This window comes from Syzygium oleosum, unplaced genomic scaffold (genome assembly GCF_021117445.2).
Source record: "Syzygium oleosum isolate NSW1041296 unplaced genomic scaffold, Sole_v2.1 Sole_v2.16, whole genome shotgun sequence".
Taxonomy (NCBI): Eukaryota; Viridiplantae; Streptophyta; class Magnoliopsida; order Myrtales; family Myrtaceae; genus Syzygium; species Syzygium oleosum.
The window spans coordinates 2001438-2025477 of record NW_026607500.1 but is presented as its reverse complement, the minus strand read 5'-3'; the positions used below and the strand labels follow the sequence as shown (position 1 = coordinate 2025477).

General features: G+C 40.9%; 2 protein-coding genes and 1 non-coding gene across 8 annotated transcripts; 2 read left to right on the top strand and 1 right to left on the bottom strand.

Annotated features, from left to right (window-relative positions):
- Positions 1–5627: 5627 nt before the first annotated feature.
- LOC115689462 (uncharacterized) lies at positions 5628–13497 on the top strand. 4 transcript variants are annotated; one of them, XR_004006703.2, is made up of 10 exons: positions 5639–5884; positions 6004–6268; positions 6385–6447; positions 6621–6660; positions 8002–8066; positions 8339–8455; positions 9482–9610; positions 9884–9946; positions 10288–10337; positions 13006–13497. XR_004006703.2 is itself a non-coding variant. In XM_056318642.1 (9 exons), the coding sequence occupies exons 1-9, from the start codon at positions 5697–5699 to the stop codon at positions 13049–13051; spliced, it is 1026 nt and encodes a 341-aa protein (XP_056174617.1). In that variant the 5' UTR covers positions 5633–5696; the 3' UTR covers positions 13052–13497. The 4 variants fall into 4 exon arrangements, 3 of the variants coding, with proteins under 3 accessions (XP_056174618.1, XP_056174617.1, XP_030471364.1); XM_056318642.1 differs by lacking the exon at positions 10288–10337 and having other exon boundaries at positions 5633–5884; positions 9834–9946; XM_030615504.2 differs by lacking the exon at positions 10288–10337 and having other exon boundaries at positions 5638–5884.
- On the top strand, positions 11598–11736 carry LOC115689487 (small nucleolar RNA snoR111). Its single transcript, XR_004006710.1, has one exon. It is a non-coding gene; the product is annotated as a small nucleolar RNA snoR111 (small nucleolar RNA).
- Positions 13498–19632: 6135 nt separating the features above from the next.
- Positions 19633–24005, bottom strand: LOC115664868 (glucan endo-1,3-beta-glucosidase 5-like). 3 transcript variants are annotated; one of them, XM_030586750.2, is made up of 3 exons: positions 23749–24005; positions 23064–23620; positions 19633–20905 (listed from the first exon to the last, which is right to left on the bottom strand). In XM_030586750.2, the coding sequence occupies exons 2-3, from the start codon at positions 23411–23413 to the stop codon at positions 19789–19791; spliced, it is 1467 nt and encodes a 488-aa protein (XP_030442610.1). In that variant the 5' UTR covers positions 23414–23620; positions 23749–24005; the 3' UTR covers positions 19633–19788. The 3 variants fall into 3 exon arrangements, with proteins under 3 accessions (XP_030442610.1, XP_030442611.1, XP_030442609.1); XM_030586751.2 differs by having other exon boundaries at positions 23843–24005; XM_030586749.2 differs by having other exon boundaries at positions 23064–24005.
- Between the last annotated feature and the right edge of the window lie 35 nt (positions 24006–24040).

The following is a 24040-nucleotide window of genomic DNA, read 5'->3' as shown; positions in this document are numbered from 1 at the left end:
ATCCTAGGCATAGGCACTGGTGTCCTAGGCCTAGCCTCGATACACCCGAGTGCAGCCTAGATGGACTTGGGCCAAGCCTCGATGGATCCGGGCTTGGGCGCTGGGGACCTTACTCCATTGCCAAGGGCGTTGGTGTTCATGTACCCAACCACTGATGCTTAATCATATTTTGAAAAATGATTTCTGATTTTTTAAAGAGGAAATCATTTTCTTGAATTTAAGATTTGGTATAAAACATTTTTCGTTGACTAGGAAAACATTTTCCATTGGCTCATTTTCATAAGCAAACCAAACGCCGGAAAATGAGGAAAATGATTTCTCGAAAAATGTTTTCCTCGAAACAAATGGAGCCTAAATCTACATTTATTTTTCTCAAATTAGGTTGCCACAAATTTCAATACGGGTATCAAAACTCAATTTGGTCATAACATGCTCCACATATCCCCACCTTGGCTTGAATTCCTCAAATAGATATAAGCATCAAACAATCTTCTCCTCCTACTAAAGTAAAACTTAGTTGCAGTAAACATTAACCAAATCCAAGCAACACTTGAATTCGGCAATAGGCAAGGGTTTGGTCAACATATCAGATGGATTGTTCCTCTACCAATTTTCAAGACTTTGCTATAGCTATAAGCTAGAATGTCTCGAATAAAATAATACCACACATCAATATACTTTGTCCTCTCATGATATATCTAATCTTTAGTAAAATGTATAGCACTCTGACTATCACAGTGGACAAAATTCACACCATGATCCACACTGAGCTCTCCAAATAAGCCTCTTAAACATATAGCATCTTTAACTGTCTCTGTAATGGCCATATATTTTGTCTCTGTAGTAAACAAAGCAACCGTATGTTGTAAAGTATCTTTCCAATTGACTGCACAACCTCTAATAATAAAAATATACCCGGTTAAAGACCTCCTCTTATCAAGGTCACCGGCATAATCAGAATCAATATATCATGTAAAAGTATCACTAGTTTCCCCAAACTCTAAACAAAAATCAGAAGTACCCTTTTAAATATTTCAAAATCCACTTCATAGCTTGCTAGTGAACTTTGCATGGGCATAATAAATACCTACTTACCACGCTAACGGCATGTGAATGTCAAGTCAAGTGTAAACCATGGTATACATTAGGCTACCAACTGCATTAGAGTATGAAATATGTGACATATATTTATCTCTTCATTTGTATGTGGACATAAATTCTGTATATCAGATTTATCTTTTGTTGCAATCAACATGTCATCAACATATAATAAAAGATAAATGAAAGAACCATTTGGAAGTTTGCACAAATATACACAACTATCATATTTGCTTCTACAATAGCCAAGTTGCACCATAAATGAATCTAACATTTTGTACCACTCTCTCGGTGATTACTTCAAGCCGTATATAGACTTCTTCAATTGACCAACATGATCTTCCTTACCTTTAAACTGAAAACCCTCTAGTTGACCCATATAGATTTTCTCTTCAAGCCTACCATACAAGAAAGTTGTTTAACATCGAGTTATTCCAACTTTAAATCATACATAACAACTAATGCAAGAAAATCTGAATTGAGTTATGTTTAATGACAGGTGAAAACACATTATTAAAATCAACTCCCTCAATCTAACTATAGCCTTTAACAAGTAGACGAGCTTTGAACCTAATACTTTCAACTCTAGGATACCTTCTTTTCGTTTTAAAATCCATTTGCAACATACAATTTTTTTTCCTTTTGGTAGCTTGATAAGCTCCCAAGTCTTATTCTTTTCAAGAGATTTCATCTCTTCATTCATAGTAATTGACTACTTTGCTGAATCTTTTGAAGAGACAGTTTTCTTATAGGTTTAAGACTCACTCTACTAACTTTGCGACTAAAAGACTATAAGTAACAAAATCTGAGTACCCAAATTTCTGTGGAGGCTTCACTATCCTTCAATAGAATATTGCTCCTCTTCAGGTTCTTCAATCTCAATATTATTAGTAGACTATTGAACTGGTTGCAAAGAAATTACTTCAAGCTCCACCTTCTCCACAGCACTTTCTAGATTTTCATTGTCATGAAAAGACGATTCCTTAATAGGATAGAGCATAGCAGACTCATCGAAAGTAATACCTTTGCTAATGATAATCTTAGATGAATCAATAGACCAAAGTCTCTAACCCTTTACACCATAAGTATAATCAAGAAAATTGTATTTCTTTGCTCTAGGTTCTAGTTTCCCCCATATGTTAGACATATAAATACTTGAAAATAAGAATAATCAATAGGTTTACCTGATCATAACTCCTCAGATGTCTTGCACTCAATAGATGTGCAAGGAGAACGACTTACCAACCAGCAAACTGTATTGACTGCCCCAGCTCACAACTCTTTGCCCAAACCAGCATTAGACAACATGCACCTTGTCATTTCTAAAAAGGTTTTGTTCATGCATTATGCAATACCATTCGGTTGTGGTATATTCATTGTAGTATAATGCCTCGCAATGCCTTCATTTTTGCTGAATTCATTAAACTCGCCTCAATAAAATTCCAACCCATTATCTGTTCTTAGCCTCTTGATTTTTTTACTGGTCTACTTCTCGATCAATGTTTTCCATTACTTAAATGTAACAAAAACATCACTCTTTTATTTTAAAAAATAGACCCAAACTTTCCTTAAAAAATCATTAATGAAAGTTAGTAGATAACTTGAACCAAGGACTTTTGAAGGAACTTTTGCAGGACCCCAAAGATCACAATGAATACAATCCAAAGTGCCCTTTGTTGTGTGAATTCATGTTTTGAAATTGACCCTTTTCTGTTTCCCGAAAACACAATGCTCATAAAAATCCAGTTTTTCAATTTTCTGACCACACAGAATACCTCTCTTACTCAACACATCCATCCCTCTAATATTCATATGACCTAATCTCATATGTCATAATTTAGTGTTGTCTGATTCTGTCATGGCGAATGAGACTGTAGCGAACTAGTAACCGTAGTACCTTGCAACTGATACAAAGTGCCAGTTTTCAATCATTTCATTAACAAAAGTGAACTTCTCATAATTTTCATAACTTCACCTTCAACCGTAAACCTACAACCGTTAGCATTAAGTGTATCTAAAGAGATGAGGTTCTTCATCAAATTAGGAAAGTGTCTAACATTTTCCGAGGTTTTGATCACGCCGTCATGCATCTTAATGTTGATAATCCCAATCCCAACTGCTTTGCTTTTAGCGTTATTTCCCATTAGAATAACTTCACCATTATATCCCTTATACGTGGAGAACCAATCATGATTAGAACACATATGATATGAACAACCTGAATCAAGAATCCAACAATCACTAAATTTATCTTTATCGTCTACAACCAATAACCAATCTTCATTCTCTTCTTCAGCAACACCAACTTGAGCGGAATTTCCATTTCATTGATTTTATCTATTCCGGTCGTTCTGATTGTTTTGCCGATTAGTATTCCATTGATTTTGCTTATTCAAATTATTTTCTCTTTGCTGTTTTGCCTTCAATTTCAAACTTGATATGCCCCTTAGATTACAGTAGTTGCAAGTTGGATCCTTATGCTTTGATTTTGACCTGCTTCTACCACCATCGCTTATCTCAACAAACCTTCCCCTATTAACTAACAATCATGATCTCTCTAAAATTCTTGTAAGAGGGAGGTAGTGAAAATAACATCAAACCTTCCCCAGGCCGCGAACAGCAATGGCAGCTCTCACCAGCCTTGCTCGGGCGAGGGCCGTCGTCGAGGCTCGCAGCCTAGGCGAGGGCTGGACCCTCTTCGCCGCCCTCGCCAGATTCGGCGACGGCGGCCTTCGCCCAGGCCACGAGCCTTGAGGGCGGCCCTCCCCAACGAGGGCTGCGACCCCCTCGCTGGCTGCCGGCCACAGGCCAGGAAAGAAGAAGAACCTACCACAGGAAGGAAGGAAAGAAGAAAAAAAAAATTCTTTTATTTCTGCTTCTTGTTCCCAGAATCAATAATCAAATTTTTTTTATTCTTTATTCTTTTCAAAAACTGATTCTGGGAACAAATTTGTGCCTGGGAACAAAATATTTACCAAACAGATTTCTGTTTTTTTTTTTGTTTTCGAGAACAAAAGAATAGAATCGGTTATTATTTAGCAATTTACCAAACATACCCTTACCTTTCCCTCTCTCTCTCTTTCTCACTTTCTACTTTATTCTCTGTCTACCTCTATCCCCCTCTCTCTCTCTCTTTCCCTTTTCTGCTTTATTCTCTCTTTCTTCCCTCACAATATTTCCTTACTCCCAAAAAGTGAAAACACAAATTTCACCGAGCCGATGAACTCGGTCACCCCTTGATGCCCTCCACGGCGTGCTTGGTGAGCTCGCCAGGGAGTACAAGCTGGACATCCATCAAGATCTCCCAGGAGGTGATGGTCGGCTTCCTGTTGTAGTGCGAGACCAAACCAAACCGAACCGTATTTTCAATTCGTAATCATATCTGGTTCGTGTCACTTTTTTCGGTTCGGAGCAAGTGTACATCCAAAACAATTCGGTTCAATTCTCCTAAAAATCCGAATCGAACCATACCGTTGACACCCTACCTATAATGGCATTATTATTTAAACAAGTCAAAAGCCTAAAATTTATGGGGAGGTGAAAATTACCAAAGGCAGAACTAAGGAAGAGAATGAACCCCTTCGGGTGCGGCATCAAGTCCTGCATCGGAGTAGTGTGTTTGGGTCCGGACTCTTCGATTGAGCCAGATATGGCTCATTGTCACTAAACTCCTTCGAGATCCAGAGAGAGAGAGAGAGGCGCCGTGGTGGTGGCTTATTTGACTAGTGATGGCTTCATGGTGGCCGCGGAACAATGGATGGCAGCGGTGATGCCCGATGGGCACGGTGGCGAGCGACGGTCACGGTGAAAAACAGACTGAAGCAGAAAATGAAAGGACAAGAAGAGAAGGGAGCCTACAGAATAGAGACGATGGAGATGGGGGACTCGGGGGGACAAATGGGGCGTGTGTTTTGCCGGATCAATGTGAGGATTTGTTCATCTTTTCTTGGCTGAGAGAGATGCTATGGAGATTATTTTTCAAATTAAGCTCATATTTAACAAAAAAACTAAATAATTTAAAAAATATTTTTATAAAAATGAACATGCATTAAAAGTTAATTGAAATTTCATGAATTACATTCCATATTGCGTTACAGTTCATGGATCATATTAAACAAACAGTTAATACCACGAAAACTTCAAATTGATACAGTTGTGATAAATTTATCTTAAACTAATTTTTTGACTGCCAAAAATCCAAAACTGGTAGACATATGACAGATTTTACAGCCCTAAATTTGTACGTTTATGATAAATTTACCCTTCGTTAAATTCGATTAGTATCACGAAAAATCACAAAATGGTAAACCTATGACAGACGAAGGTAAAACCCCAAACTGGTACACCCGTCAACTGCCGCGTGTCATCTAATTCAGAAGTTTGACGGTAAAATTTAACAGAAATTAAGAAAGTAAAATTGTCACGTATATACGGATTTGGATTTTTCGTGGTAAAAAAATTAATTTAAAATGAAATTGTCCAAAGGTATGATCAAAGTGCAGGACTATTTGCCTTATCTTCTCCTGAAAAGAAAAAAGTGACCGATCAATATATTCGTTGGAACGAGCTCGTCCTCGAGAGAGAGAGATGGTGCGTACATGCTCCGACCAGCAACGCTCGCGCCTTCCCTCGTCCGCCGATCGCCGCTTCCTTCCAGCTCCCGTCGTGCTCCGATGGAGGCGATCGCAAGCGAAGAAGACGAAGCAGCAGCAGCAGCATCCTCCTCCTCTAACCCACCGCCTCCTCCTCCTTCTTCCTCTCCTGCACAGCTGAGCCGGTGGATCGAGTAGGTTCCCAAGGACGTCGGCGATCGGCGTCCTTCCCCCGTCGTCCCGGCAAGATTTCCGGCCGATTCTCATCGCGAGCCCGTCTCTCTCTCTCTCTCTCTCTCTCTCTCTCTCTCAGGGCCCAGGACCTGCTCCGCCGGAGGCTGATCGAGCGCGACGACTTCCCCTGGGAGCTGCCGGGAGGAGGCGGGGCGGCGGCGGGATCGGGGGAGGCGCTGAAGTACGTCGGCGGCGTCGACCTGAGCTTCGCCGGGGACGACGGATCGCTGGCCTGCGCCACGCTCGTCGTCCTGGACCTCTCGACGCTGCGGGTCGTGTACGAGGACTTCGATGTCGTCCGGCTCGAGGTCCCTTACGTCCCTGGCTTCCTCGCTTTCAGAGAGGTGATTCGGATTTCGAGCTGCTTCTGGGGTTCTGGATGTTGGGTCATTTTCGAATGAAACCTGTGTATATGTACAATTCGATCTTTGATCATTCGTCATTGTCTGTTCCTTGTTAGGCCCCTGTTCTTCTGGGACTTCTGGAGAAGGTCAAAAGCAGTGCGACGGATATCTGTCCACAGGTGAATGCTGTACCCATGATTTTCTGCTGCGTTGTGACTGGCTGGTTTGAGATCATTACCTTTCCATTCAAACCTCATGCTAGTTATTGAATAGTAGTAGGTCGTGATGATCACTGTTCTTTCCTTCTCATTTTAACATCTCTGAATTTTCTTTGACATGTTAACTTCAACAGTTGATAATGGTGGATGGAAATGGGCTACTTCATCCTCGAGGCAAGTGTTAAGGCTCACACAACCTTTCTTTGCTTCTGTAATTAGTTAATCATAACAAGTATTAGGGACTGGTATTAAGGAAAATTGCTACTGACCACCCGGAACTGTGGAGTTTCTGCATTGTCCTTTATGATCAATTTTACTAGCAACGAGCCACGAGTTCTCTGTTTTTTTTTTTTCAATTATTTATTGAGTCTGATGGTTTCTTCTTTTAGAAAGGGTCCTATGATTTTTCTTGATTTCCAGGAGAACCCCTTATCTATTAATGTCTCATTTTCTTTTCAGGTGTCTTAACTTTTTTGGAGTAGTTGCATGCTGCCAGTTTGTGTATAGGAGTGTCTAGATAGACTTTTAAATTTTGCCTTTTGCTTCATCTAAATTTTGCAACAGAAGCACTTTAAATTTGTTTTAACCCGAAACACCCGAAACTCAATGTATAAATGTGCATTATCTGCATATGTAAATTTTATGTCAATTCGTGTATAAAGACTTTGGTTTTTACAGCCTTTTGCACATAATATGTTGAAATAGTGTCTAATTAATTTTCAAAGCATGCTATCGCATTACCCAATTGCTCGAGTTCACTGATTCTAGGTAGACTGGCAAGGGATGTATATTTTCCTTGAACAAGAAGTATTCTAGGTACATATATACACTAACCATGAATAAAGGAACCGAATTGGTGATGGAGAGCTATGGCCACGACCTTTGAAAACTTACAAAAGGTGTGCCAAATGAAGATTAGTTGTTTTTTACTTTGATTAATTAGGAATCTTCCGTTAAATGTTTGGAGTCTATTAGGATTCTAATAAGTTTTCTTTCCCTAGTTGGAATTGGATTTAATTCCTTTTCCTAGTTGATAGTGGATATACGTGTTTCCTAGTTTTATTACGATATTAGAATTCCTACTTTGACTAGTTGTAGTTCTTTCTTTTCAATAGAATTGAGGATCAATTGTATTTGGCAATTTTTGTGCTTTGGGATTGTGTCATGCAAATTTTCTCAAGGTTTGATGCTTAAGAAACCCTAGGTGTGATGCTCAGGAAGCTTTGCGTACAAAGACCAAAGATTTATCCTTTGTTGTGGGACTCACCATCCTACATTAATCCGTTTGTGTAAACCTTTCCTTGTCAATAGAATGACATAAGTTCAAAAAATAGAATGACATTGCTATGATGAAAGATTATGATTTGCATTTTGTTTGACATGTTTCATTGTGTTTGATCAAGCAAGATACTTGGTTTTTCTTTTTAAGCTTTGTTAACCGGTTTGTCAAGCTATGTTATCATAATATATCCTTTGTAACTATGATGACTTAAACCAAAAGCTTTGTTTTGGTAGGTTTTGGACTAGCCTGCCATCTTGGTGTTCTAGCTGATCTCCCTACTATCGGTATTGGAAAAAATGTGAGTATAACCACATCCAGCATGGAATCTTGTGTTGTTGGTACTAAGTCGATGCTAACTATACTAGTCTACTTGAACATCACATCTCCAAGGATGAGAACTCTCAGTTTTGACTTCTATGAACACTCTGTCTACTTCTTATCTCCTAATATTACGTGTTTAGAAAAGAACTAGGATCTCACATGATCTTTCTAGACTCAAGTTTTGGCTCAATTCGTTATCATCTTCCTAAGCAAATATTTAAGAATAAATCTATGTATGGTTTATATCAGTTGCATCATGTGGATGGTCTGACTCTATCTGGAGTGAAGCAGCTTCTAGCAGCCAAGGATAACTTATCTAAAGATCTTCTCACTTTGACTGGATCCTCTGGGCGCATATGGGGTGTGGTAAGGATTTCGGCTTGAGTTTTTGGATTTGCTTGAGGCAGTTTCTAATTTTGTAAGTGCAATCCCTAATGTGCTTTGAAGCTGCCACTGGAAATACGAGTACTTTACATACAAACTGAAAAAAGAAAAAGACATATGCAGACAGTAATGGTGAAAAATACTATAGCTTCCCATGGTTAATGAAATTTCTCCTTGATTTCCTTGTTCATCATATACTCGTATAATCCAACACGTGTACTGAGTGATGCCATCAGAAGTTCTTGCCACTAGAAGTTCTCAGCAGTTGTCATGACTAGAATGATGATCCAGTTGACTGTGCTCCCCAAGACGTATGTCAAACACCTCATGTTGGTTCCCATGATGAAATCCAATTGCTCTTCGTGTCTTTTATGATGTCTCATCTCAATTTTCACCATAAATGCGGTACTGGCTTTTTGAAGAGGAAGTATTCATTCTTTTTTACTTGAGTAGTTATGAGGTTGTTCAAATGGAACCTGTATTTCCAAGCAGTCATACTTGAGACATCATAGGAAGTTGGCTCATTGTAATATTGGATTGTAATTGCTTATGATTATGAAGATCTATGATATTGGGAGAAATAAGATGGAAGGAAGATCATGCTAAGAATTTTGAAAAAAACTGATTGGTTTCTCCCAAACCATAGTTTGCAAGGTGGATGATAACTTCAATCATTGCGTATATACAAATTGATGTTGGATACCCAGTAGAAGTTTAGTGCCTTATACCAGGATATGAGGAGATGGGAATCCAAAGTTTGAGCCCATTAACTCATCTTGTTGGATGGAATTCCCCTTGAAACCATATACAGTTTTTCATGAGCCACGCTGATATATCTTTGTGATATATCCAAGACATAGTTGTGATGTTCTGAAGCAAGAGGCAGATAGCATGTTATGCTTGATAGGGAAACCAAAAAGGTGGTGTCAATGGATAGCTTCTCAGGATATTTTTATCTTGTTTATTGGCTTTTAGAAGTTTCACTTCAAGTAAATTTATTCTTTACAGGCGATGCGATCAACATGGAATACGTCAAAGCCTATATTTGTGTCGATTGGACACCGTATATCCCTTCAAACTGCTGCCAAAGTTGTTGGGATGACTTGCAAATATCGGGTCCCAGAGCCAGTGCGACAGGTAATCTAATTGATGTTAAAACTCAAACCAGTTTGTGTTTTGTTTGCTTCTTGTACCAGGACTCTACTTCACTAGAAATTTGTTGTTAAGTACGCATCGTGCTGAATCAGCTTATCACATGTTACTTCTGTGGTCTTGGCCCCTGATGGTGCTTTAACCACTCATTTTCAACAAGGATGGTATGCTATTTCACTAGGATGACAAATATCTGCATACCATTTAGGTAGGTGATAAATTTCATCGAAGTCATTTTTGTAACATGTCGAATTGCAGGCTGATATCAGGTCAAGAGACTTCCTTCGCAAGAATGGTTATATCTGTTAGGGAGCTAATCAGGTACTTCCATTTTGGCATTGCTACATGTTCTGGTTTCGTTGCCAATCTCTGCATACCATATAGGTAGATGAAATATTCGTAATGCTCATTCTTCCAATATGATAAATTGCAGACCGTCATAAGATCATTATTCTGAGAATGGTTATGTCTGTTCCGAGCCATCAGCCTGATACTTGCATTTTGACATTGCTATATGGTCGTGTTTGTTTTAGCAATGAATTTGGCAGTACATATGCACGAGTAATATGCACAAGTCTCATAGAGTAAGCAACAGTTGGTGCCATCAAAGGAGACAACTCTTTTAACTGCTGTATTATCGTTCTTCATATGTCTTATTGCAGGCTATGTTAACTTCAGAATTCTAACGCAAAGCATGGTTTTATCCATTGTCGTAAGTCCTACTTTCTGATTTTCCTAATTACTGTGACAGCACCAAGAATGCTTTAACAGCCATTTTTCTGTTCTTTTCTTCTCTCATTTTGACAGCAAAAAAGCAAGTTGTTTAGATTTGAATGTTGAAGAATATCAGTAGGCTCGTAGAATTAAGCTGTCAAATCAATATCCTTATGTCATTAGTATAATCGAAAAATAAAAGTGGCAGCCGAAGCAAGTTACATTATTCAGGTGTTAAGGTGTTTACTTGGCTAGTTGAATTAGGATGGCTCCTTTTGTATCTGTTTGCATAGAGAAGTACTTTAATAAAGTAGAATGAAGAAACATGCTGAGTACACTGTATATCATAAGGTAACAACAAAAGAAAACATAGAAGAGATATGAGAGAAAATAAACAAACCTAAAAAGAATATTATAACTTCAAACCAGCTTAATTTAGCTCTTGTTCCTCTCTAGCCATAAAATCCACATGACTGAAAAAGGAAGAGTTTTCCAAGTTTTTGGTGATGACGTTGGCCATTTCTTCACCCTTTTCAACTCATTAAAAGTAGTTTGATTTTAAGTGGTATACCTCATGCACGGCTATGAGACCAAACGATGATGGTATTGCCCAAAAACTCACTGTTGAGTTCGCTTGAAGGAAAAACATGTGCTATGTTCATGGCATGCTATATCTTTAGGTTGTTCAAATGTTATTTGAAGCTAATAAAGGGTGAAAACAGATTAATAAGTTGTGTGGAGTGCTAGAGGTACTACATGGTAAAATCAGGTCTATTTTTGCTAACCAGAATCATTCGATCTGTTCATCCCTTGTCCGAACCTTTTAGATCGGTAAATTTGTTGTCTTTTAGTCCTAAAAAAAGTCCTTTTGCTAAAAGAAAAGGGAGTTAAAGAGAAATTATTTAGGGAAAAGGACATTAGAAGTGCCACAACTTTCGTATAGCACTTACTTTAGTGTAAAAACTTTTCAAGCGATCACTTGAGTGCCATATCCGTGGAAAAACGACTACTTAAGTGCCTCCGGCAACAAATTCCAGCGATTTATCCTATGCATCTTTTTAAAGAAATTTGATTTTGACATGGCTTTTTAATAGAAATTTAAGTCTAACGTGGACGAAGCCCACATTCCAATTCATCCGCTGTGTCTGCATTCACTGGAAGTGCTGATGAGTTTTGTTTCTCCTGTTGTTGCTTTAGTTGTACTTTTGAATCAGTTGGTCGAGTTTTCATTCATCCATCTCTAAGCTCTCTGATCGTGTCCATGAAATGAGAATCTGAGATAAAAAGTGCTTCCATTGCGAAGAACAACAAGGGCAAATCTAACCAAAAGTGGCCAAGAAATCGTTTCATTTGTCATTTTTGTCTGGATTGGCAGTATGATTGTTGCTCGTCTACATTAGCCTTGACTATTCTTCATTTTGATTCATTTTAATTTTGAATATTATGGAGAATGAGATTGAGTGCAGATGATGTGTTACCATTTTTCTTCACTTTGAACTGATTGGAGATAGAAATTATCCATGTGGACATGGTCTTGACTCTGATGCGCTCTTCGAACATTTTCAACTCTTTGCCTCCATTAGTTTCAATTGATTTCTTGGGTATTTTAATTTGTTTTGTTTGATTCAGCCTTTCTTTAAGTTTGGTTTCTTTTATCTTCTATTGGATTTTTTGGGTTTAGCAATTTTGTTTGATGTAATGTATCAGCGATTTGTTGGGTTTAGTCTTTGTTCCTTTTTTCTTTTACTAATAGTACCAAAAGGGCATTGTTTCTTGTGGTTTTTGCTGATTGGATTGTTCCTGCGAGTCACGTAAATCGTCTTATAATAAAATAATGCCATGACAGATTTCCCAGCCATTCAAATCGTCGATAGCATCTAAGTGATCAATCTTTTTCCATACTAGCACTCAAGTAATCGCTTGAAAAGTTATTAGCACTGATCGCCGTATGAAAAATATGGCACTTGTAATGGCTATTTCCCAAACAATCTAAAATGATGAAGCCGGGTCTGATTTGGAGTTTTGGTAGATGTGGGTTGTGAATATGACTTCTAGAACTTAAAGCTTTTGTTTTTAAGTACCTTAACAGTTTCTGTAACTGATAAAAAGGTTAGCCAACTGAATAAGGAATGGGAGTCAAATTTCAAAGAAGAGAGAGTGCCAGGTACTTTAATGTGATTTGTGAAAGTGAGGGACTTATCCGGTCATTTTTAGAACTTAAAAGGAACTGATCCATACATGTTTTAGTTTAGTTCTTGATGGCCTATCGTTTTTTAAAGCTACTATGTTTTATGGATCATGCTATCAGATACGGCATTTTAATGAAACTTCATACTTGATTTTATCATAATATGAAGTTTTTTATGATTATGATTGCATGTGGCTGGTTCATTTGCAAGAAAGTATCTTTCATTTTGCTTTCTTGTGCCTGAATTCTCGTGCTTTTATTTTGACGCTTATGTAATGTTACACGTCATGTCATTCTAATGTGAGTTGGTGACATTACTAAAAATATATATTAGACATCAGATCATGCATTTTTCATATTATGCATAAAAGACTTCAAACATACTCTTAAATGGCTTGGACTTGTGGATGGATCTCCCATTCTCGAACCTCGAGGAGTCACTTTCTGAGCTTCCTCACTCATCCATAACATTTATCAGGTTCGAAGATGTTGCAACGGTTTTATGGATGGCTGGTTTGATATGAGACTGCTATAGCATACCGTGATCCATGGGAATTTGCACCTGTCTTTGGATAGACTTTGGAGGAACAGATTGGGTGGCTTGGGATTTTTTCAGTTGGAGGACCTTCTATGGGGAAACTTCGTTTGGCCCCTTATTCTAGGAGCCGACTAGTACTTCCCCTTCCGACCGCTTCGCTCCCCCACTGGAACCAGCTTATGTCCCTTCAGCGGAGTCTGTCTCTGCTCCCCAACCGCAGCTGTTATTATCATTTCATCATCAGAGTTGATCGAGATGAAGGAGTGATGTTTCTTTGGGATGGCTTAGTGAACCTTTTTGTAGGTCTCTTCCTACAATCTAAGGAACCCTTTTTACTTGGATCATGTATAGTATCGTTTCCTTTTCTCTCTTCCGCGTCCTTGATGTAGGACTTCTGGTTATTCCATGATATTTCTGATTTTGGTTGCTTTATTTATGTTTACTCTTGCTGCATGATCTAATCAAGACCTAATTATAATTCGAAGTGCTAGGATTGTTCTAAGATGGACTTAGTGGTATCTCGATGAGTCAAATCCTATAACATTAGCATGTTTCATTTGCTTTTGACACAACGCTCCTTTTCTGTTTAATCAAAACAGAGTTTTATACCTCGTATAAATTTCATTAGCACCCCTTGCTTTAGCTAAGAAATTTGCAAAGAGTTTAAATTAGTCACGCCTTTCCTTGGAAGCAAAAACTTACTAAAACTAAGGTTCCATTATATCTTCTTAGGAAAAGGAGTTTTTAAATATTTCTCAAGAAAAGAAACATATTTGAAGCAAACTAATTGTTTATCGTCCTTTATTTTAATATCCTGCTTTCTTTCAAGGGAAAAAATCACCAAAAACCCCAAATTTTGTCATATGTGACACATTTATCCCGAACTTTTTTTTGTGACACCAAAAATCCCAAACTTTGCTTTTTGTGACACATTTACCCAAATGTATTTAGTCCATGGGCATTTTCGTCTTTTTTGCTTTTTCTTTTTTTTTTCCTTTCCGGCGAGGGGGGCCCTCGCCGGCGTCGAGCGAGGGCGGCCCTCGCCGGCGTCGGCGAGGTTCGCCCTCGCCCGGGCGAGCGAGGGCGGCCTCGCCCGACTCGGGTGAGGTCGACCCTCGCGCCGGCGTCGGGCGGCCCTCGCCGACTCGGCGAGGTCGACCCTCGCCGCGTTGGGCGAGGGTCGACCTCGCCCGAGTCGAGCAAGGGCCGCCCTCGCTCGCCCGGGCAAGGGCGACCCTCGTCGACGTCCGGGCGAGGTACGCCTCGCCGGGCGAGCGAGGGCGGCCCTCGCCCGTCTGGCGAGGTCAACCCTCGCCGGCGTCGAGCGAGGGCCGCTCGGGCGAGGGTCGACCTCGCTCGAGTCGGGCGAGGGCCGCCCTCGCCGGATGGCGAGGGCCGCCCTCGCTCGGCGCCGGCGAGGGCCCCCTAGCTTGATCCGGCTCAACCTTGCCGAGTCGGGCGAGGTCGGCCCTCGCCCGATCCGGCGAGGTCGACCCTCGGGCGTCGGGCGGCCCTCGCCCGGATCGGGCGAGGGCGACCCTCGCCGGCGTCGAGCGAGGGTCACCCTCGCCCGATCCGTGAGGGCCGCCCGATCTGCGGCGAGGGCCGCCCTCGCTCGACGCCGGCGAGGGTCGACCTCGCTCGACACCGGCGAGGGTCGACCTCGCCCGAGACGGGCGAGGGCCACCCTCGCTCACCCGGCGAGGCGGACCTCGCCCGACGCCGCGAAGGTCGCCCTCGCCTAGACGAGCGAGGGCGGCCCTCGCCGACTCGAGCGAGGTCGACCCTCGCCGACGCGGCGAGGGTCGACCTCGCTCGAGTCGGGCGAGGGCGCCTCGCTCGCCCGGCGAGGGCGAACCTCGCCGACAGCCGCGAGGGCCGCCTCGCCGGATCTGGCAAGGGCCGCCCTCGCTCGACTCCGGCGAGGGCCCCCTCACCGGATCCGGCGATGGGCAGCCCTCGCCCGACGCCGGCGAGGCCCCCCTCGCCGGAAAGGAAGAAAAAAAGAAAAAAAAAAGAAAAAGCAAAAAAGACGAAAATGCCCATGGACTAAATACATTGGGGTAAATGTGTCACAAAAAGTAAAGTTCGGGGTTTTTGGTGTCATAAAAAAAAGTTTGGGGTAAATGTGTCACAAATGACAAAATTTGAGGTTTTTGGTGGTTTTTTCCCATCTTTCAAAATGAAAATTGGTTTTAATCAAATCAATGTTTTTGTACTTCACTTGAGTGATCGATCTCATCACTTCCTGACTGGAAACCCTAGCCGACACTAAACTAGGCCATGCCCTAGCTGCGCGCTTGTCGTCTTTTGCCTACCCAGGTCCAGTCTTGGGCATGATGCGGCACTGTTGCTGCAAGAAACGCTAGAAGTAGATTTAACCATAGAAGTAGTGTTTGGTGCTTGTGGATAATTGCACAAATCAGTTGTGATCTTTCTGTCTGGAGAGATCAGAGGATAGACGTAAGAAACGGAATTCGCTACATTGAGAGGGATGTGAATAGCATGGATTCCTTGGTAAGTGAAAATTTGGGTGTTACAACTCTACCACCCTTGTGGACTCGGGAAATGTACTGCACCCTTTGCACAACTACCCTTTTTCAAAGAGGATTATCTTCCTTACTAAACCTCCATAGCCATTTTTATCAGCAAATTTGATTGAAAGATCTTATGTTGTTCATACCCCAATTTCCCTGACAAAATGGTGAACAAAAGTCTTCCTCATCAAATCTCCATAACCATTACGTCTGCTCTTGGCTTCCCTGCAGAATTTATTTAGTGGACTAGAGAAGCTGTGTTACAACTGTTTATTTTTCTGTTTTTTCCAATGGAGGTTCTAAGAACTACTTCTAGGTGGCAAAGGTCTCTAGTAAGGAAATACTTCATCACTTTATCTATTTGTGATGTTAATAGACATGCTTTACAAGATTATTTTAAAGGCTGCTGAAGGGGCAGATTGAGATACCATTCCATGTGTTCCAATATTAAGCTAACACATTTGTACTAGATTCTAATAGATGGGACAATGGAGGCTTTGCAGGAAGTGATGAATATATTTCAGGCATTCGACAAAAGGTCTTGGTTGAAATTAATCCCTCTGAAGACTGAAATCTATACTTCAGGGGTTTGGAGCTCGCAGCTTCAACAAATGGTTGAAATGGGTGGTTATGAGATTGGGAACTCACCTGCTAGATACTTGGGGCTTTGTTTGATTTCAGGCAAGCTGTCAGATAGGGACCGTAAAGTCCTCACTGATAGAATATTGAGCAGGATACCGAGGTATAGTGCGAAACGACTCTTTTGCCGGTATATTGCAACTCATCAGTTGTGCAATTTACAACAGTCTCCTATTGGTGCGGGGTGTTCATCCTACCCAAGAAGTTATCAAGAACCTTGATAAGTGCTGTAATAATTTTAAGTGGTCTGGTTCTGATGAAAAAACAAGGGGCTGTAAAGGTGAAATTGGAGATGTCTGTTTGCTAAGGAGGAAGTTGGATTAGGGTTAAAGAGAACTTATGAAAGGAATGAAGGAGCTGCAAGGAAACTGATCTGAACCTTGCTTGTTGATTCTGGATCTTTATGGATTGCTTGGGTGAAAAAATATCTCCTAAAGGACAGGACTTTTTGGCAGATTAAAGCCCCTGAAAATATGTTCTACATTTAAAGAAAACTACTTAAGATGAGCGATTGTAAAGCTCATACTAAGTATGTAATAGGGGACAGGAAGGACACTTTTCTATGGCGATCATCCTGGAGGCATCTGGAGAATCATCCACTGAGAGGGGTCTGTTATGCTAAGCTGTCTTTCTAGGCTAGAGTGGCTACTGTGATAGAAAAAGGTGCTTGGATGTGCCCCGCAGCAAGATCAAAGCCCCTAATTTCTGTTCAAGCTTCATCATGTTGTGTTATTGATCCAAACCCAGCGTTGAAGGATAAAGTGATCTGGTTAGCTGCTCCTACACATAAGTCCTCACTTGGAAGTGACTGGAGTGTTTTAAGAATATAAGGTAGAAAAGTTTCTAGCCACGAACTCTTTTGGTTTTACTCCTAACATTCTAAACACGGTTATAAGTTGGGTGGCCATAGTGAACACTCTTTTTGCCGAAGATAGTATGATAGTCCAACCCAAAAGTTTAAACTAATAGGTGGAAGGAAATATAAGGTTCGTTAAAACTCCATAGACCAGTGATGTGAGATATTTGGTTACCCTTTGCACATGCAAACTGAATTGAGAATGTCACATGAAATTGATGAATGGGAAGCCTGACACAAAATAAATATGAGGCAGAATCTGACTCTAATACCATGCAATAATGAGAGAGAATTGGAGAGAAACTGTCATTGACAATGCACGTAAACTAAGTTCAACTATTACAAAATAGGAAACTGAAGATTGCGGAATATTACTCCATCAACATACACATTTACTATGATACTACTTCCTATTCCTGACAGATAGAACTGCTAAAGTGGTTCAACTCAATTGGCATGATTTTGTGCTCTCTAATGCTTGTGGAGATCATTTCTTCCAAAACTGGAGATAGCCAAAGATATTTGGCATCGAAATTATAGCAGACGCGGTCTAGAAAGGGATGCCGAATCCTCGAATGTGAAGTTGCAGTGGATGTCTCCACATGTTAGGGCCTTCAAAGTTGCTGGGTGTGCTCCAATTTGTCATCTATGGTCTTCCAGGAATTTGAAAATACACGATGCTGGTGTTTATGTTGATAGCGGTGCCTTTTTTTCTAGATTCATCCGGCATTTTGTATAGGCTGAATGATGTAAAGCATGGTGATTGTAGAGGATTACCTCAGCATGTGGAGGCGTGTAGGAACTGGAACTTGGTGCTGTTGCTGACTCACGCAACTATTCTCTGAACTTACAAAGTTCTAAGTAAAACACTGGCTTACTTAGCAGAAAAAGAAACCACAAAGAAGTCTTCAAATTCACAAATGACGTTCATGGGTGTTTACTGGATCGTCCCTTTGCTGTTCTATTATCTCAGAGCAAGATTAGATGGAATGGGAGAACGCTACTGCGAAATGTGGATTAGCTTGACTAGCCGACCGTCGTTCCATCTGCTCCAATGCCCAATTCCGAATGTTAAGATCCTTGTGAAGGTAAGGTTAGGTAATACAACTTGCTTTCTCAACATACTAGGAACGAGTAGACCAAAAAAAAACACATACTAGGAACGAATCACAGTACAGAAGTTGTATGCCAGATGAAACGCCAATTTACCAGTCTTTCATTCATTTCTAGATACATGTTTTTGTGATTTATGCTGGCTGGTCGGTTGTCCCCAGACGCAATGTTCGATTTCAAGCTTCCGTGTGATTCTGGGGTCCGATTAAAATCTCACGGAGGCAAAGAAACAGCCTGCCGCGGCTCGGCCTAGGCCGAATACCGATCGGTCGCACTTGGCTGCAGATGTCCGTCTTTCATGCTGGAGCAGGACAAATCAAGATCGATAATCACTTCGTCCGAGACAATGTTGCCGGGGGATCTATCATCACTCCCTTGTGTTGTCTCTCTACAACTCAAAAGACATCTTCACTAAACCGCTCGCTAGGACCAAGTTGTCAGCTTTAGAACACAAACTTGGTCCTTGGACTCTCTCCTCGATCAGTTTGGCAATATTGATGCCACCGATCCCAATTCATGTTTAACCGGAAATCAAACACGAAATCTGCCCAATTCAACTGCAGGACCCCACGGACTTATTTCCATAACATTCTATCTTCATGAAATTTTTATCTCTATTTTTGACTTGGTGTAGTTCAGATCCTTTTGTAATATGACAATAGTAGAAATTCAATGGGAAAATGACACAAATAATTCCTAAATTTTGGTTCAATGTGCAATGTCATCCCAGAATTTTTAATTTGTTCAATGTGGTATTTGAATTATTAGTGAATATTCAATGTAGTCCCTAGACTATATGAAATTTTTATGTCGTCCTTCCGTTAATTTAATTTAATGTGAAACTGCCGATGTGGCTCTCAATATGCTAAGTTTGAACGGTGAGCAACAAAAAAACAAGTTAGACTTGAATTATCCAAGTAAGATATTCATCTCAAATCAATATATAATAATCAACATTATCAAATAATGATCGACATGTTAAAGCCGTAATTATTTTTTCCTTTTCTAAAATAGATAGATGAAAAGATGGACGTGTTGACTCATTCTTTACAAAAGTATAACTCAATGTGCAATAATCCGTCATAAAATAACATCTAATATGTCATATGAGCAAACGAAAGGATTATATTGAATATTTATCAATAATTCAAAAACCATATTAAACAAATTAGAATTTCAAAGATAATACTGCACATTGGGCTAAGTTCATAGACTATTTGTGTCACTTTCTCAAATTCGATTTAGTTAAGATTTGTGTAATTTGCCGGTGGTAATCTCTTAAAGAGTAATCGATCAACCAAATAAAAGAATTGGAAAATTTGATCAACCAATGATTCCCTTTACCTTTGAGAGACCCAACCTGAATTTCCTGATTCGGGCAATCTTCTTTTGGCAAGTACTTAACACCGGTTCCAATATCAATTGACAGAATTCAACTCTTTTTCCAATTCTTGATAATGTCTATTTACAGGAAAATGAAGACAGGTATAACTGTGTACGAAACTGTTAACAGCACCTATAATGAAGCCACATTGCCTTCTTACAATCGTGTTCTAGTATATGAAATAACTGCGACATTCACAGAATCATGTACAGCAATGAGGACACCAATACAGCTGGAACAATACCTCTTCTCGGAGATCCGGCATTCGCAACCAAGCTCGAGGACTGCGTTTGGATCATGATGATGAATTTACAATCTCCGACAGACAGATCGCTGCCCGTAATGACTGATAGGTTGGGAAACTGACAGGCGCTGTCGAGTTGATTATTCTGCTGGTAGTAGCTATTGAACGCGTATGAGATGTTCCCTTGAGCACTCAAGTTGCCGCACGAAGTCCCATACCCGAGACTCGAGCAATCCGCAAGGGAACAAGCGTAGCTCACACTAGGTGCCACTTGCGAGTCTTGGAGGCTTGCTGACTGTGACATCACGCACCATTTCTTAGCCAGATATTTGACATCCCTTGCAGCTACCAAGCCATTTGAGCTTGTGGAACCGAGATTGAGCACGTACTTTGGCTGCCCATCGAAATAGAACAAACCCCAATGGCGCTCGAAGTTGCCAGGTTGAATGCTCTTTGCATCTTCATCAATCAGGCTGAACAAGTAGGCGTCCATTTGGCCAGGCCTCATGGGGGTCCCCTTTCCAGCCGAGTACCGAGTCATGAACCCTTGGTTGAACCGTTGAGCGTTCTTCGCATTCGCATTCTTGTCTCCATCTGTAGGCCATCCGACCTCTCCAACAATGATGGACATGTTTCCATAACCATTCTTCTGCAGGGCCCACACAAGCATGTCATAACTCGCATCGAACACATTGGTGTATATTGTGCCTTTATCGTTCAGTGTCGATGACGAGTTGTCGAAGAAGGCAAAATCCACTGGGAAGTTGGGGTCATTGTAGAGGCTGATGAAAGGGTAGAAGTTGATGGTGAAAGGAGCTCCATTGTCGCTGAGGAACTTGACAATCTCCAACATGAGATCGTGGATATCTGACCGGAAGTCTCCATCAGAAGGAAGATATGTCGAGCTCGCTAACACATCAGCATTGAGAGGGATGGTGACTTTGACCTGTGCGCTCAATCCGGCTTTCACAACAGCTGCCTGGACATTCTGGAGGGCAGGAAGGGTTGTATTAAGGTAGGTTCCGTTGTACGCCGATAGAAATGGCTCATTCCCTACTGCAACATACCTAGAAGAAGCATCATTCTTTGTCATTACAAGTAATGCTCGTTTAAAGTAGCTAAGATGAGTTCGGATACTTTGATCAAAATTGAGAGGACACTAGGTAAAATACCGGGCCGGCGGAGACTAAAACAGAAACCGATTGTTATATCTATTTTAACCACTATTAAAAGGACAGCAGTCCGAGGAAGTTACTTCCAAAGCTAGGGAATATGATTTGCATTCCCTCTGTAATGCATCCCAAGCCACACCAAGGATGGGTCCAAGACCCTACTCTTCAGACATTGCTTCTAACATTTCCTAGTTTGGTGTTCTCCTTAGTTTTAACATCGATGCACGCATCTATCACAGTTATTTGTCCATACACATGGCCTGGATGAGAAGATAAGTTGAATAAATATATCATACAGATTGACGCATAAGGCAAAGGAACAAACTCAGAAACAAATAGGCATTTGATGGGTTCCGTCTAGCCAAAGGAGAGACAATTCCTTAATAAGCCATATTTGGAATGGAATGTCAAATAACTTCCTGCTTCAAAGAAAAGAAAAGTTCTACTTGCTGAGATTCCACATCTTTGCTGAATTGATTGTTGCAAACCTAGTTCTTTTATCAATCAAATGATTAAACTCTTAATGTAGAATTAGAACATAATTTTGCTGAAGTCAATCTTATCTGACAAAATTATTTGAATCTGTGCAATGAGGAACGCATAAGCTTGGTGGTTAGATAAGATTCTGCTTTCTACCTAAAATGGCAGCTGTTATCATCACTGTGCAAACTATCCTCCATTTTCGAGCAATCAGTTAGCAGGATCTTGTAGTTACGATTCTGTCTAAAGCACCAACTCCTCATCCTGTTATTTCTTTGAAAGCTGGAGATTTCTTGGGGCGCTTCCCTGTGGCAATCATCCATTCTCCCTGAAGAACAACCTTGCAAGAAACAGTTCAAAGGCCTTTCCATATGGCCTGTGTCTTCCTGATCTTCCAAGTGGTTTCGGAGTTCCATTCAGAGTTTCAAGAAATGAGGCCAGTATAGCCACTTCAAGATACCTTTTATTCGAAAGAACGATATCTTAAATAGGGAGATTTTGTTGGCCTTCGATTTACCACCAAAGGTAGGAGATGAAATATAAAGAAGACAGGAGTAGGAGCCTCAAAGAACTAGACTCAACACTCACGATCTGCGACTCCAACTAGCTAAACAAAAGGCAAATGAACTAGGATATTAGATAAGCCGCATATGATCAAGAAATAGACGCTCTAAACTGTTCAAGGAAAAGGGGAAGTGCCTTTATAAAGTAGGCCTTTTGAAGCTGCACTCATATTTTCATTTAAAATCACATCCTAGACAACTAAATTAGTATGTAAACACCACGCTGCAATCTGAAGCAGATGAAGACACACAGAAACAAGAAACCTAAGAAGACTCTGAACCAGATGGTCTCATAATCATTCTAAAACATAGATTTTAAATTTTGCAAGCGAATTTTGCAAAGGGCTAAAATACTCAGACCTCCTGGCTTGCAAGTTTCGACTTTGAAGCAAGAACATCTCAACTTCATCGCTAGCTTGTAATAGACAGCTAACACAGATTTTACCACCCAGCTTTGAAAATCATGCACCACATACGCACAATTTTGGAAGGTCCCCACCTCCCTTAAAAAGCAATGGAAGGTATGCAGATTTCAACAAGCAATACTATAGACAGACTACACAGCTAGACGCTTCTGCTCACGCAAATAACTTGGTATAAGCTTTTGGCATTAAGGAGGCAGGCAAGGTTAAGAGATCAACTCTAAGCTCAAATTGTGGTGCCATGCACATTTACCGACCATATTTCACCATTGACAAACAGTGATAGTGTCTACAATTCCCTAATGGACTAGGCCAACTTGAGCTCTTTGTGTCATTCCAATCAGGAGCATGTTATTAACCTAGATTACACTGTGCACTCAACTGATCAATCTACAACCCAAGTTTCCAAGAGCCTCAAAACATGTGCGGAGAGGATAATCGGATAGGCATCGAATTTGTGTACTTCCAGTATAATTGAAGTTCTGATTTCATCAATACCACAAAAGCAGTTTTATAAACATTTGAATGAACGTATCGTTAGTGACTTCATCTAAGTTAAACAGAAAAAAAAAGTGTGGAGAGGGTTACCGGATGTCCACTCCATTGGAGGAGATGTGCGAAGAGAGATTCTGCGCAACCCAATTCTCCGCCGCCTCAACGTTGCTCGCCAGAGAAGAGAGCATGTCATTCGGAATCCCCACCATCACCTGAAGCCCAGACTTACTCAGAGCACCCAAGAAGCTCGAATTGGCATCGAAAAACTTCACCTTCTGAATCCCATTGTCCTGCAGCATCCTCACCACCGTCGCAGGCGGCAGAGGATGGGTCGCCTGTATTCCCCAATTCACTCCAATCCCACCCACCGAGCTCACCAGCTCATCCAAGAATAACAGGGCAACACACAGCCTACTAAAAGCTATAAATTTAAAGAACCCCATATGCACACAATTCCAGCTCGATCCACTCAACTACTCAATTTACTCGGGTCCTCCTACAATTTACACCGAACTCGTCACTGAATTCGAGAAAGAAGCCAACTGTCAATGACCCAGAAACCTGAGCTGATCTTCTTTATTTTCAAGTACAAGGGAAAGAGAGAGAGAGAGATGATCCTGAGCTTGAGACAGACCGACTATGGATAGTTCCTTACAAGGCGCAATAAAGAATCATCATCAGAGAAAGAGAGTTGCGAGCAAAAGAGAAGACGATAAGCTACAATTAAAGAAGATGAAAGTGGACAGAGCATGTGTAAAGTATCAGCTAAAGCACATACCACAAACAGAGCAAAAGAGGGCGCTCCAAGAAAGCAAAGCGACAGAAAGATCACCAAGAACAGGGAAAGAAAAAAAAGCAAATGGAACACTCACAAGAGCGGAACAGCTCGAAAGTTCACAGAAAGACGAGGAAGATGTCCTCGCAATTCAACGGCCGAACTCGACAAGGAAGAGTGAGAGAGACACAGAGATAAAAACAGGGGGAAGAGATGCTTCTGATAAGCTCCAAAAGGATATATTTGTTTAGTCGTCACTTTCTACTTGATTGAGAAGTTGCTTCCACTCATCGTT

Coding starts and splice junctions, on each gene's coding strand:
- LOC115689462 (XM_056318642.1), top strand. CDS start 5,697: ATGCTCCGACCAGCAACGCTCGCGCCTTCCCTCGTCCGCCGATCGCCG. Junction 5,885..6,003: donor CAGCTGAGCCGGTGGATCGA/GTAGGTTCCCAA, acceptor TCTCTCTCTCAG/GGCCCAGGACCTGCTCCGCC. Junction 9,611..9,833: donor TCCCAGAGCCAGTGCGACAG/GTAATCTAATTG, acceptor CATACCATTTAG/GTAGGTGATAAATTTCATCG.
- LOC115664868 (XM_030586749.2), bottom strand. CDS start 23,413: ATGGGGTTCTTTAAATTTATAGCTTTTAGTAGGCTGTGTGTTGCCCTG. Junction 20,906..23,063: donor TCCAATGGAGTGGACATCCG/GTAACCCTCTCC, acceptor TGCTTCTTCTAG/GTATGTTGCAGTAGGGAATG.